Source organism: Pagrus pagrus (assembly GCF_965226575.1).
Source record: "Pagrus pagrus genome assembly, chromosome: 8".
Classification (NCBI taxonomy): Eukaryota; Metazoa; Chordata; class Actinopteri; order Spariformes; family Sparidae; genus Pagrus; species Pagrus pagrus.
In genome coordinates this window covers 34,586,118-34,601,266 of record NC_140192.1, presented here as the reverse complement: position 1 = coordinate 34,601,266, position 15,149 = coordinate 34,586,118, and the positions used below count along the sequence as shown (strand labels likewise).

Below are 15,149 nucleotides of genomic sequence, written 5' to 3'. Positions count from 1 at the left end.
AATTAGCCATCTGCTATTAGCCTTGCTACACATATTAGCCGTGCCAGTAACGGTAGAATAAACATAACAGTACACATTACGTAATCGACTAGCTACTTCTCTCACTGAGGCAGCTGCATGTCTCCAGATAAGACCGGAGCAAAATGAGTAACGTGAGTTAAGACGGGGAGGCACCGACCAGCGGAGGGGAGGGAGGGGGGCGAGTAGTTGAAAACGCTTTTCTGGTCAGAGTTTGATTCATGATAAATCCGTGGTATATTACTGAGATGATCAGTCGGTCTTCCTGTCGGCGTAAAGAGTAGTAGCTAATGGTGCCTTGTTGTAGGCCTAATGTTGGATGGTTGTCATGTTAATATGCTGCTTGACTCAGCAATAAAAAGGATTTGAAATTATTTTTCTGCCTTTTATTCTTTGTAGAAGTGTCTGAAAGGCTCAAAAGCAGCCATTTGTTAAAAAAAAACAGTAAATATGTAGATATATTACTTAAATTAATACAATTTTAAAACTTTATATAAAAAAAATAAAAATCGGCCGATTAATCGGTTATCGGATTTTTTGCCCCCTAATAATTGGTATCAGCCCCAAAAAGTCCATATCAGTTGGGCCCTAGTGTTTTGGCCGTAAATGTAGGTGAGGATAGAGCTCCAGGAAGAGAGAGTGATGCTCTTCAATGATTTTGCTTAAGTACAGTGTTGCTGCTACAGTAAGCGAAGGAGAAAAGATGAACTCCATGCACAAGAGGAGGAGGAGTAGAAGTTCCCAATGCTTGTTATCCATAGGGATAAGGTCACCTATCATTGGCGGCAGTAACCTAAGTAGGCACCACATTTGAGATGCTGACTGCCGTATGGAGCCTTCAGGGTTTCTGAGATCACTCTTGCTTATGACAGAAGGTTTGTTACCCTTATCACAAAATCCATAGTCAAAGCTTGTTATTCTGTAATTAAGCTTTTCTAGTGTGAGATGCTTTTGCTCAATTAGCGAATTCAACACAAGTTTGACTTCATAGGGCCCCACCCCTTCAAGTACATCATGCATGATGTCAACTGCCACATTGTCTGATACATGGTAAAAAGACAAGTTGTTCAAGACACCGTCTCTTTTCAGGCCTGTCTGGGAGGAGTCAGCTGTACGCAAATCTGCCTCATAGCTATTGCGATCACGCAATAGTGCAGGATCTTCCAGCGTCATAGACCTCACCCCCCATTTATTTGCTTTGCAGAACCGACACACATAATTTCCACTGAAGCTTTCAATGTAGCCAATGCAAGCCCAAATTGTCTCCAACTACCTGGACCACTGTGAACTTGACAACACCTTGATACTTGGGGGTATCAACAAGGATGCCATCACTCTCTAGGCACCTGATCTCTTCCACGATAGGGCGTAGGATTGCATCAAGGCCATAGGTCGCTACGTCATCAGATTTGTACACTGCTAAAAGGAACTGTGACTGCAAACTTGATAGCAGGTCTGGTGGCAAGCTCTTCAAGATGAAATAAATAAGTCCTAACTTGTGAATTCCAATCTTAGAACCAAGCGGATTTACTATCTCACAATCATCTTGGTAAATCACAAGTGGGATTGAAACCTCGTTCTGGAACAATGGATGTGTTTTACAAAACTCCCCATCAAAAACATCCTGAATTGCATCACCCTCTCTGCGCTGCCATTTCAGCATGGCCTGTAAAATCCCGGGAATTTCAAGAATCTTGGTCAAAAGGCTCTTTAATGGAATACGGTGATATGAATCAGGAACTCCAACTTGCTGGACAATGCCAGTGGCAGAGGCCGTTGGCTGAACATAGGAAACCCCAGACAAAAGCTCCTCAACTGGCTGAATGAAGTTTCCAGATTTAGCAAAATACTGCATCCGTTTATAATCTGTCTCCATTCCTTTGAAAGGCTCAGCTGCTTCTGAGAACTCCACCCCAAGCTCTTCTACCTCTGGGCTTTGATCAAGACCAAACTGACGAAATAAAGACATAGTCTTTGATTGCAGTCTGCTGACAATATTGCTAATTAAACTGGAGGTATGCTGAACCACAAAGTTTAAGTTTGAGTATGTCATAGAAGATTTGGATTTAAGGTGGGCTAAAAAGAGGGCCACCCGATTGGTAATGCCCTCTGGCTCTAGTTCATCCCAATCCTCCTCAACTTCCTCATCTCCCTGTGCTGGCTCCATTTCAGCATTCAGCATTTCAACATTCTGTACATAAACAGGTGGGGCTGGACCTTCAAAGGGGTCATCAAGAGTATTTATTCATGCTCCTTTTCCAAGTGTCTTTTAAATGACCACATGTAAGAAAATGTCCTACCACAACCACTTTCACTACACTGGAAATGTGTTGATGCCGAGTTTACATGGTGTACTGCACGTAAATGCATAAAAAGACTCTTGATACCCCCTGAAATTTGCCTTTTGCACTTAAAGCAAGTATATGCCATCTTTCCAAAGAAACTATTAAATACTCAGAAATAACAGTGTGTGGAAAACTGAAGAATTGAGCCTCTCACGTCTACATTCATCTCAACTACTTACAAGTCCTCTAAATTTTTTGAGGAACTTGAGCCTAGGGCCAGCTCTTGGGATCAACTGGTTGATGGTAGCCTCATCTAAAAGAAGAAAGCTCTCATCAATCCCCTCCTCTGAAAGACAAAAATAGAACACAAAGACATCTTTGTTTTTACAACAGAGGAGCAGAAAACAAAAATGTATGGCTAATTACATGGAAGCTATAGTAATAAACATGCATATACCATCATTTATTTTTACAAAATAGAATGAAGCACTGAAAGCCTACAAAAGACATGTGCCCTATTCATTTATTGGAGTCACTTCGACACATTACATGGAAGCTATTGAAAAAAAAAGAGGAAATTATATTTCATAAGAATTTATACAAAAAAGGAATGCAGTCAACTCCATGATTGTCCAGATTATCACTATAGCCCCTTTCACACAATACCTGACAATTACGGACATTGCCCGTTAGGGCAGTATGTGTGAACGAAAATGTGCGTATCAAACGGCCGGGACCTCCATTTACCTGCAGCCTCCCTAGTGTGAACACAGCAGGTTATTACACAGGTGAGCAGGGCGGGCATGTTGATGACGTACAGTATCTATCATGCCACTGGAGGGAAATACAAACTTCCACCGCGGAAGAAAGATCATTTAACAACTAGAGGCGATAAGAACAATACTATCCAGCTGCAGCCCCGGAAAATGCCAAACTGGCGAGACAACGAGATCTGCAAACTCCTGGCAGTGAGGGCCGATGCCAAGATAGTTCCGCAAATCAAAGGGACGGCGAGGGACTCATGTCCGCAGCATACTTTCTGCGACATGCCCTGCCTCCTGCGCGCGCTTCACCCAGCTGACACCGCTTGCCTGAATTGAACGGTATATTTCCAGTGAGTGTGAACACGCCTATCATGGACAATGTGCGGTTGTGTGCTAATGTGTGAAAGAGTATAAACAGGTGTTGTTCGTGGCTGATTAAACGGAAATTGTCTGTTGTTCATGTCTGAAAAGGGCTTATGAGTAGCAATGCAGACATGATATGCCGTGGATGGGGGAAAAAAAAATTCTTACCTTTAAATCTTTCTATAAGGTCTGTCAGCTGCCACTCTGTCAAAGTGTTGATGACAAAGTTGTCCATTGATCTGAAACAAACACAAAAAGAGCTTAAGCAAAAATAAAATTGCTATTGTATTAACTATTCAGATATCACTATTCCAAAAGCAATGCAAACAAGCAGCATAATGGAATCCAATGTGAAGATAAAAAGCTTGTTTGTGGGTGAACAGTGAACACAGCCATTTTATTTAGCATCACAAAATATAGAGAAACCAATCCTCCCTCTCTCCCTTTATAATTCATATGATAAATTGCATACACGTAAATTGAGCTAAATTTACATCACTATAACAATCACTATGTTTTTACTTCACAAGAATATTGGTCGCTGCTCACAGCATAAATGAAGGGCACCACTGTGTTTTAATCTCATAGCCCCCCTTCACTCAAGTGGCCCTTGTCGTTTGCCAGGCAGCTATTGTAAATAAGAATTTGTTCTTAATGAGTTACCTGGTAAAATAAAGGTGAAATAAATTTAAAAATAAAAATGTTATTAGTGTCTACAACAGATTAACCAACCATTTTGAGGAGATATAGCATAGATTTGATAAATCATTACTTGGTTTTATATTGAAAACATATACACATTTTAAATACTTTATGAATGCAAATAAATGCATTTAGTCAAACGTATCAGGTTCTCTCACTGTTTTTATATACTTTAATCAGTCAAACACTATGCTATGCCTTCACATTTTAAAAGCTTCAGGAAAAATAAGTGTATTATGATAAGGAGGAATTAACATTGCAGGCTCGTTATTTCTCTCAACATCCCTTTTTAGTCATCTTGGATTAGCCTTGTGCTCTGTGTTTTCACGACCGACAGCAGGTATTAGCCATTCAGGGGCAGAGTAGGGCCGGTCTCTGGGCAGAGAGGAGACCATAGCAACGGTCTGGTCAAAAACGGATAACGACCATAATCCCATTTTTCGCGCGTTTATTGATAGCCGGCTAGCAAAGCAACTAACTGGCGAACTAGCCTGCTAGTTAGCAAACCAGTTGAAAAAAAAAAAAGTAGTAAGCAAACCAGTTAGCTAGCTGGCGAACTAACTGGCAAGCCAGCGAACCAGTTAACTGGCGAACTAGCCTGTTAGCTAGCAAACTAGTTAACTGGCGAATTACCTGGCTAGCTAGCAAACTAGCTGGCAAATTAGCCTGCTAGCTAGCGAACCAGCTAGCTAGAACTCAATATACATGACCATATGCCCATGGGCATTATGAACTAGTTTCATTAATTCACTCGGTAAATGGCTGAGACCAAACAGATAAGCTGTGTGTGCTTCCATGAAAACGGCTAAATGGCTAGCTACGTTTTTAGCCAAACCGACCAACTAAAGATACTACTTTAATAGGTAACGCAACACAGACCATGTGAATTAGATATGTAGTGTGCACAAACCTTTTATTATTGATTTGCCTCGCCACGAGGATGATCGGTCAGGTTCTCCCGGTGCATGAGCGCTCGGTGTGTGGACTCGACATGATGACGTAATAACGTGATGACGTTCGAAGCACAAACAACCCAGGTGCTGAGTCAACCGATGTATGTTGGGTTGATGGATTTTGACTCGCATGAGATGCACAAAAATAACCCAAATCCCATATAAATAACCCATAATGGATAAAACATTTCATAACCCCGCGGTTGGGTAGATGAAATAACCCAGCTGTTTTTAGAGAGTAGTTTTAGTAGCTTTAGGGCCCACACAGAGAAAAATACGTATCGAAAGTATTCATTTTTTCTAGATGCCTTTGCTTTTCGTCAGCAGTTAGGTGAGCTATTTTCTATCAAGATGGGTGTCTTTGGGGCAAAGAGGAGTCGCCTCCTCATTGCCCCAAAGACACTGATCTTGATACAGTGTAGCTATGACCAGAAATGGCTATGCACTCCAGGACGTCCGGAAGTTTCCATGACGACCGCTTGTGCACATAGACATATATACGCTTGTGCACCTAGCGAATAGATGGTGGTGTTCTCTATTTTCAGTCTTTAATGCGTAATCATAACTTAATGTCATGTAGATGAACTACAAAAACCAGCAGACAATCACAGACTGTGAGGAAAGGGGAGGAAGCAGCCGCAGGATGCATTTTTATTTTCTCAGATTAATCTGTTCAATCTGCAAAATGTATGGTGCTGGGTCGTAAAATCACTAGGCCTACTCAATATTACTCATAAAAAAAAATGAGTAAATGTAATGAGCATGCTTGGTGTGAAGAGGTGTGCAAACATCAAACTAAACGGAGACTTCATGAAACGGGCTTCATTTTAAGTGCTTTTGAAATGCAGAAAGCATGGGACTCCAAGACAGTCCTTGCAGAAATGAAGGAGGCGTTCAAGGACAGGATTCCTGAGGAAATTGGGTATTGTGTTATTGTAATATGAAGACATTTCCCCATACACTGCATGAAAAGTGTGATTTTTGGCAGTGAACGACAATTTACAGGCTGTGAAGGTGGCGTTCGTCTATGCTGAAAATTGTCGGAAAGGAGCTTGCGGAGGTGCGAACAGCTCTAATTTGCATTTAAATTTCTATCTCATTTAATTTAATACAATATATTTAATACATTTTCTCTCATCTATGTTCTGAAGTTAAGCTTACTGTCAAGTTCATGTCCTGAAAAGCTGTCATCCAATTAGAATCGTCTGTCTCTTTTAAGGCCCGGTTAGGACTTCACGAATCCCGGGGAAGGCCAAGCTATGTGTTTTGGTGTGGAGAGTGACGGGCAAATCGACCAATCACGGTTTGATTTTAAGTGGGCGGGAATAAAACAAAAGATCGTAGGCCTTCATGAAGTCCGAACATCGAATCTCTGCAGAGTGGTGAGAGCGGTTGAGAGACAGAGTGAAATGGCGGAAGATGAGAGTGACGTTGTGGCTAGCTTGATAGCATCGCCTTTTTCAAGGCGGCCTTTCACAGAAAAACTTCAAATAATAAAAAACGGAAGACCAACTCCAGAACTGGAATTAAAAGAAACGGTTAAGAAAGTGGAAAGGCATTTCAAGACCGAAAATTATCAGCGATATCCGTGGATGACGGGCTGTAAGAAAACAAACAGGCTGTACTGCTGGAGTTGCTTACTTTTTACAACTGACAAGTCATCCACCTGGGTCAGCAGCGGATTTGTCAGCCTTACAAATCTGACGAAGTCAGCCCACCGACATCAAGATTCTGCGGCACACCTGCAAATGACGGTCAGTTTGAAAACTTTTGGGGACACAAGAGTTGATCTTCAGCTAGATGAGCAGCGCCGTAATCATACTACGGCCCACAACAACAAGGTCAGGCAGAACAGAGAAGATCCTGAAACGTCTCATCAATGTCGTCACATTTCTTGGAAAGCAAGAGCTGGCATTTCGAGGACATGATGAGAGTAAAGATTCTGAAAACAAGGGGAACTACTTGGAGTTTCTGGAGTTTTTGGCGGAGTATGACAGCCCTCTGCGCTGTCATCTGGATTCGGCCACTGTTTTCATCGGCACCTCCAGCAAAATTCAGAATGACCTGATTTAATCGGTGGCAGATGTAATGACAGAAGCAATGAGGGAGGAGGTGAGGAACACGCCTTTTGTCTCCGTTATGGTAGACGAGACAACTGACGTCAGTAACACTGCTCAGATGTCATATGTCCTGCGTTACACCACTGACGGTGGTGTCAAGGAGCGCTTTTTCCAGTTTGGTGATGTCAGTGGTGATAAGCGCGCAGAAGCCATAGCTCGTCAAGTTTTGGAGTTTCTGGAGGACTGTGCCTGCACCAATAAGGTAATTGCCCAGTGTTACGATGGAGCTGCAGTCATGGCCTCTGGACTGAATGGGGTCCAAGCTAAAGTCAAAGAAAAAATACCACAAGCTCTCTTCGTTCACTGTTATGAGCACTCTCTGAACCTCGTCATGTCTCAAGTGCTGCCAAAATCAAAGAGTGCAAAGTTTTTTTCTCCCACCTAAGTGGCCACGCAGCCTTTTTCACAAGGTCAGCCAAACGCACGAAACTCCTGGATGAAATATGCCAGCGAAGACTGCCTAGAGTGACTCCAACACGGTGGAACTTTTCATCACGTTTGGTTTGCACTGTGTATGAGCGGAGAGAAGAACTCTTCGAGCTCTTTGAATTCATTGTTGACAACCACAATGATTTTGATGATGATGCTGTACACAGCGCTGATGGATACACTGCACTGCTGACGGGCTTCGAGTTCTGCCTTCTCCTCGCCACATTCAACTCCATGTTCGCCTACTCCGACGTGCTCTTTGGGATCTTGCAGAATAAGGAGTATGACATGCAGTTCTGTTTGTCCAGCATCGATGACTTTTGCAGCACCATAGAGAGAGAAAAGGCCACATTTGACTCCATCTATGAGGACACTGTGCGCGAAGTCGGGGTTCCCAGTGGGCGCAGGGCACGGACAGTTGGAGATATGCGCGCAGCGTACCAGCACCTGCACAGTCAAATCCTGGACAACATTCTCGCTCAGCTGAGGAGCAGATTCAAGGATCATGAAAAACTCATGTTCCTTGCCCTTCTGGACCCCAAGAAGTTTGCCTCATACAGAGAAAACTTTCCCAACTCTGAGTTTCAGAGCCTCGCGGAAAACTACGGGCTGCATTTTGACCTCCCCAGGCTCAAGACTGAACTGACGGACATGGCAAACTTTGAGGCAAGGAGCCCACCAGACCTGCTGCACTTTCTGACTCTTAAAGAGCTGATTGAGAGCATGCCGCAGCTGTATCACCTCACCTGCCTGGTGCTGACCATCCCCGTGTCCACCTCCTCCGTGGAGCGGCCTTTCTCGGCTCTGAAGCGCATCAAGACGCACGCCAGGAACAGTACTGGACAGGATCGCCTGGGAGCTTTGTCACTGATGTCCATAGAGAAAGGACTTCTTTTGGAGCTCAAATCAAAGGACAAACTTTATGACGCCGCCATCGCCCACTTCACAAAGAAAGACCGACGAATGGACTTCGTGTTCATGTAAGGTAGGCCTATGTTTTAAGACACCTTGATTATTATTTCAAGGGATTAAGATTACTGGCCAAGTGGACATTCAGGAATTTGTATTTATTGCGGAGGTTGTCCCAGCGCAAATTGCCTTTATTTGACGTAGGTATTCATTGCGCCATGCGTAATTGCGCATGGAGAGGCATTTGCACTTCATTGCAACTTTAGAAAATAGTCTTTGTATTACCAGCGTTGTGTAACTTTTGAAATTGTATTGTAGATTGATGATGCTCTTGAATTTATTTGTCAATGTGTGAATGATTTGTAATGCGCCATGATTTCATAGCGCTGTCCATGGTGATGAAATGAGCCTCAGTGTCTGTGTCTGCAGCGTCACGGGGTGACATTCTGGGTGACCTAATTTTATATTTCCAGATTTTGGCTTTAGAGTATGTTTATTTAATATCAACTATGTAGCGTGAATGGTCTCCAGTTAATGTTGAGAATGTTTCTTGTTGCGGAGAATGTTATTGTCTATTTGTTTACATCGTTGTCATCGTTAATTAAATCGTTAATTAAATTTGCACTTGTTAATCCCTTTCAATTCATTGTACTGTTGCTTTTTTCTGTGATGATTTCTTTTCTCGGTGGTGAGGTGAAGGCCCAGCTGTAGTGCTCACGGTTCGCCACTGAGATAGATAGATCTAGATAGATAGATACTTTACAAGTGTCCAGTAGCATACAAAATACAAGACATACATTACAAATGAACAGTAGCTACAGCAAACAGTAAACAGTGCAAATGGAGTGGAAGTGAAACAGGTCAGTCTGACGCCTCGGAGCTGTAGGTAACTGGCAGCATTCTGTCCGAATTTGGTCCATTTTGCAGACGTCTGTGGTGCCTTCAGTTGCCCTGTACTTGGGATTTGCCTTTAATCTAGACTGCAGCGAGGCACAGAGCTCGGTCTTACTGTCTTACATGCAGCTGGAAAACAATTAAAGGAGAGTGGCATTAACAAAAAAACGTAAGTCACAGTAAAATTAGGGAAGGAAGGAAAGAAGGAAGAGGAACAAAACAGTGAAAGTTACTTACACACAATGGCGTCACTATCAGCGTCATGTAAATCTGGGCATGCGGCCTCGTTATGAGGCGAGGTTGGTCTGTGAAAACAAAATGAACGGTTAAGATCGGTATCTATTAACGTATGTTTCCTTATACAACAGAATGAAAGCATATTCTCTAAATCTTACCCTTGCTCCGGTTCGTAGCGCTGTCCGAGCTGAAGAGAAACTCACGCAGCGCTATCCGGCCCTGTCGGGGTCTTTGTGTTTGCCGTCGGTCTCACAGGTCCACAGGCTTTACTCGTCAGGTTAGCTTGTCGCTAGCTTGTTAGCAAAGTCCATGCAAAAGCACTACTAGCCACTAGGTCAGAAGCTAACTTAAACTCCTCTCTGTCTTCTTGTGCCGAGTAGTCCACTCAAACGGACACAACTCTATCACTAATAACGTTTTTATAAGAGTCCTGGTTGAACACTTTCACTCAAAGTGGCGTAGATATTAACTAAAAAGTTCGTGTTTCCACTTTACAGTAGACAACCTGCCATCTGTCGTCTTCCTCCGCTTGTCACTCTCTTTTCTTTCCTTTTTTTTTTTTAACTTTATTAATAATTATATACATAACAAAAACTGTCGAGCCAGGGGAAGAGAGAAAATAAATAAAGGTATACAAAGAGAGAGAAAGAGATGAAAAAAAAAAACATCAATTAAATAAAAATTTCTGCAAAATAGTTTGTTTTTAAAGCCTTTGGTAATTGAAGTCCATTGATGTCGGTGCTGTATTGATAAAGTTCCTGCAAAAAAAGTGTAAAATTTGGTTTGCCTTTAGTCCATTTATTTTTGTGTATGTGAAATTTACCTAAATATAACACAAGTTGTACGAAAAAAATAAAATCATTTTCCATTTTGTTATTTTCAAAGTAAAACAAAATGTCTTTTTCATGTAGACGTAGTGAATGTCCAGTTTTGTTTTCAATAAAATTTTGTACATTTAACCAAAACATTTGACAATATAAACAATGAAAAAATAAATGTGTTATAGATTCATCAAACAAACCACAGAAATCACAGGAATATTCAATATCAGGTTTAAATCTTTCTAATGTTTTTTTTGCTGGATATATTTTATGTATAATTTTGTAAGATACTTCCTTGATCTTATTATTCAGACAAAATTTATTACTAATCAACCACATTTTTTTCCAATTCACATCTTTATAAAGAGATTTCCAAAAAAAAATAGCATAAGGAATAGTTACATTTACCAAAAGATTCCTGATGTATTTATTTGTACATTTGTAAGTTGTGACATCAATATTCCCCAGAAAAATGTTGTTTATAGGAGCTGTCCTATAAAGATCAGTTGTATAACCAAAAAGAAGTTGTAACACATTCCTCGGGATAGCATTAAAGATTACATCATACTCTTTTGGCGTAACTTCTATACTAAATTTAGAAATAAATTCTTCATAAAGTAATAACTGACCATCAGTTTTCATGAGTTGTAAAACTAAAAAAATACCATTATTGATCCAGTTTTTGTTATACAAAGATCTATTTTTATATTGAATACTCCTGTTGTTCCAAATGTAATAATTTGTAGGTGAAAAATTGTGTTTGTACAACATTTTCCAAGCCAGCAGAGCTTGCGTGTGAAAATTAGCTAATTTCACAGGTAATTTATCAGGGTTATAATCACATTTTAGCAAGAATTTGAGACCTCCAATTGAATTAAAAATGAATTTAGGGAAAGCATTCCAAATGTTATCATCTTCATTAATTAATTTTGTTAGCCATTTAATTTTAAAAGTATTATTTAATATTTCAAAACTTAGGACTTCCAGGCCTCCATTTTGTCTCGTGTTACATAATACCTCTTTTTTTAGATAATGACATTTATTTCTCCATATGAAATTGAATAAAATTTTATTATTTAAGTTTTTTATATATTGTATTACATAAACCCAAAGTCAGAGACACATAAACGGCTCGTGACACTCCTTCAGCCTTGGAAAGTAAAACTCGGCCATTTAATGAAAGATCTCTCATTAACCAAATGTAAAATTTCTTTTTAATTTGTTCAACAATTGGGTCGAGGTTTGAGTTGTTACGAGATTTTTCATTTTTATTAATCACAATACCCAAATATGTGAATGTAGTCTTTGCAGGAATACCATTTATCTCCAACAAGTCACATTCTTTTAGTGGAAATAACACCGATTTACCCAAGTTTATTTTTAGTCCCGATACTTTGGAAAACATCTCTATACATTGGACTGCTTTGGCAACTTCATGTTTATTAGATAAAAAAATTGTAGTATCGCCAGCAAGTTGTGATAATTTAAATTCTCTATCTACCGCCATAATGCCATTAAATGAAGCTTTTTTTTTATGTGTGTAGCCATAATTTGTGTGACAAGAATAAATAAAAAAGGGACTTAATGGGCAACTTTGTCTTATACCACGGTTAATGTTAAATCTTGGAGTAGTACCATGGGCCAGTCCAATAAAGCTGTTGCAATTTTTATAAAGTGTATTGACTGCTTTTAAAAACCTTTCACCAAAACCAAAGCTGTGTATAGTTTTGAACATAAATTGATGACTTATTGTATGGAATGCTTTATAAAAATCGACAAATAAAATAAAACTATCATCTAAAATATAGTCTTTATAATCAATCATGTCCAAAACTAAACGGATGTTATTACATATATTTCTGCCAGGCATAAAACCTGATTTTTCCTCATCAATTATATCTTCTAATCCTAGTTTTAATCTTTTAGCAAAGATTATAGCAAAAATCTTGGCATCATTATTTATTAGGCTAATTGGTCTCCAATTCTCAATATTTAATTTATCTTGTTTTGGTTTAGGAATCAATTTAATAAGTCCTTGTCGAAGAGTAGGTGGTAATTCTCCTTTGTCTATGGCTTCTTCGAATACAGCAACTAAGAACGGGGCTAAGTTTTTGATAAATGTTTTATAAAATTCATTTATCAGACCATCACTACCAGGAGACTTGTTGTCTTTTAGGGAGCCAATACACTTCTGAACCTCAATCAAATCAATCTTCCGGTCACAGGTTAATTTAAATCCTTCATCAATACCTCTGATGTCATTTTCAATTCCTTTAATAAATAAATCAATGTTATCTCCACTTTCATTATCATTAGCATTAGCATATTGTCTTCACATATCTGGTCATTAATTTGAAGTTTAGATAGGGAAGATACTTCATAGTTCCTTTTTTCTAAATTAAAAAAATATTTTGTACACTTTTCCCCTTGTTCTAACCATTTCTTCTGGACCTAATAAAGGCACCTCTGGCTTTTTCTTCATACATTTTGTTTTAATAATTTGAGTTGTAGAGCTGCTAATTCTCCAAGTTCCCTTTCAGAAAGACCTTCTTTTTCAGATAATCTAATAATTTCTGTAATTATTTGGGTTTTACTTTTAGCAATTCTCTTCCCAGTGATTATAGCTAAATTCCTAATCTCAAATTTCATTAATTCCCAACACTTTCCAAAATTGTTTAATTTATTAGCTTGTCTCCAATATTTATATAATATCCTGGGTATCCTTTTTAAATAGTTTGTTCTGTAATAGTGTTTTATTTAATTTCCAGTAATCTCTATTGGAGTTACTTTTAAATAAAGCCACGTTGACCTTAATCATAACAGCTTGGTGATCAGTAAAAAACGCGGGCTCTATTATAATTGATTCCACTCTATTTTCAATGTCTGAGGAGATCAACCAAAAGTCCAAACGAGATTGTTGAGATTTGTCCTTGTTTGACCATGTATATGAGTTTTGGTTTGGATTTTTGTGTCTCCAGATATCAATGAGGTCCATACTACTACAGATATTAACTAATTCATTCCCTACTTTGTTCTTTGGGGGCCATCTGTCCATGGAATCATCCAACACTGTATTGAAATCACCTCCCCATAATACCTTGGCAGTAGGAAATGTTAATAATAGTTGATTTATTTTACCTTCTATTGTTGAAAAAATTTTATTTTGTTTATTGTTATAGCCATATATATTAGTAATGACAAATTGAGAATGGTCAATGTCCACAAGAAGTATTATCCACCTACCATTTTTGTCCGAGAGATATTTAATTATTTTGCCTTTAAAATTCCCCTGTAATATAGCGACCCCTGCTGACCTGTTACTTCCAAATGATAACCACACATTTTTCCCCCATTGATTCCTCCAAAATGCTGCATCTGCTTCTGAAGCATGGGTTTCCTGAATAAAATAAAAAATCAGCACCTTTGTTTTGACAATACAAAAATAAACACTTAATCTTTAACAAGTTTCTAATACCCCTGGCATTTACAGAAAGAATAGAAATTGACATTAAGAACACGAACAACCCAGAAAAAAAAAAACTTTAAACAATCGTTAGTTTTTCTTCTCAACTGTTAACTGTAACTGCAGAAAACACTGCACTAATAGACCTTATTGCCATATTAATAACTTGTGTACTTCATAAAGCTATAAAACATATTGGAATAAAAGATTCCAAAACATAGCAGTACACTTTACTTCTGTTTACATTATACTTTACCTGTCACATTATTTTATTTCTTTCCCATTCACAAACACCCTATTTCCAACAAAGTAGACCTTGTCACCCCTCTTTCTTGCTGCTTCCACCGTTGGCCATAAACGACTGCGTGTGTCTCGGTCAGCTGCTGTCAAATCCTCTTTGAAGTGGAGTCGGTCGTTCTTCAGGTAGTTGTTGTGCATGAAAATCTAATAAAAATTAACAGCAACTCTGCAATTTCAAAACAGGACAAGAGAATTAAATGCGGACTCCTAAATATCAGATCCCTGTCATCGAAAGCTGTACTAGTAAATGACTTAATTTCAGATTGTAATATTGATTTATTCTGTCTTACTGAAACCTGGCTGCATCCTGAAGAATATGTCAGCCTGAATGAATCCACTCCCCCTAGTCACATTAATACTCACATTCCTCGAGGCTCCGGCCGAGGAGGTGGTGTTGCAGCTATTTATGACTTAAGTCTGTCAATCAATCCTAAACCTAATTAAATTATAACTCATTTGAAAGCCTTGTTCTTAGTCTTTCACATCCAACGTGGAAAACTTTACAGCCAGTTCTATTTGTTGTAGTGTATCGAGCACCTGGTCCTTACTCAGAATTTTTATCTGAATTCTCTGAGTTTTTACCAAGTCTAGTCCTCAAATCAGATAAAGTAATTATTGTAGGTGATTTTAATATTCATGTGGATGTCGTTAATGATAGCCTTAGTACTGCATTTATCACATTATTAGACTCTATTGACTTCTCTCAGTGTGTACATAAACCAACTCACTGTTTTGACCACACCCTTGACCTTGTTCTAGCTTATGGTATCGAGATTGAAAATCTAACAGCTTCTCCACAGAATCCTCTTTTATCAGACCATCACTTAATAACTTTTGAAGTTCTATTACTGGACTACACACCATTAGGCAAAAACTCCTTCACTAGATGTC

General features: G+C 39.1%; 1 protein-coding gene and 1 long non-coding RNA gene across 3 annotated transcripts in view; both read right to left on the bottom strand.

Moving 5' to 3' along the window:
• LOC311261558 (uncharacterized protein) overlaps positions 1–5,139 on the bottom strand; it is a 52,745-nt gene extending 47,606 nt beyond the window's left edge. The window contains exons 1-3 of one of the 2 annotated variants that reach the window (XM_084360319.1): positions 5,043–5,139; positions 3,599–3,669; positions 2,543–2,649 (exon numbers count right to left, since the gene is read on the bottom strand). In XM_084360319.1, the coding sequence (XP_084216445.1) occupies positions 2,543–2,649; positions 3,599–3,665 (174 nt within the window). In that variant the 5' untranslated portion in view covers positions 3,666–3,669; positions 5,043–5,139. The remainder of the gene's footprint in view (positions 1–2,542; positions 2,650–3,598; positions 3,670–5,042) is intronic. The other variant, XM_084360320.1, reaches the window with a different exon arrangement.
• A 4,015-nt stretch (positions 5,140–9,154) lies between these two features.
• On the bottom strand, positions 9,155–10,185 carry LOC311260799. The gene is made up of 3 exons (XR_014623055.1): positions 9,833–10,185; positions 9,675–9,742; positions 9,155–9,566 (listed from the first exon to the last, which is right to left on the bottom strand). It is a non-coding gene; the product is annotated as an uncharacterized lncRNA (long non-coding RNA).
• Between the last annotated feature and the right edge of the window lie 4,964 nt (positions 10,186–15,149).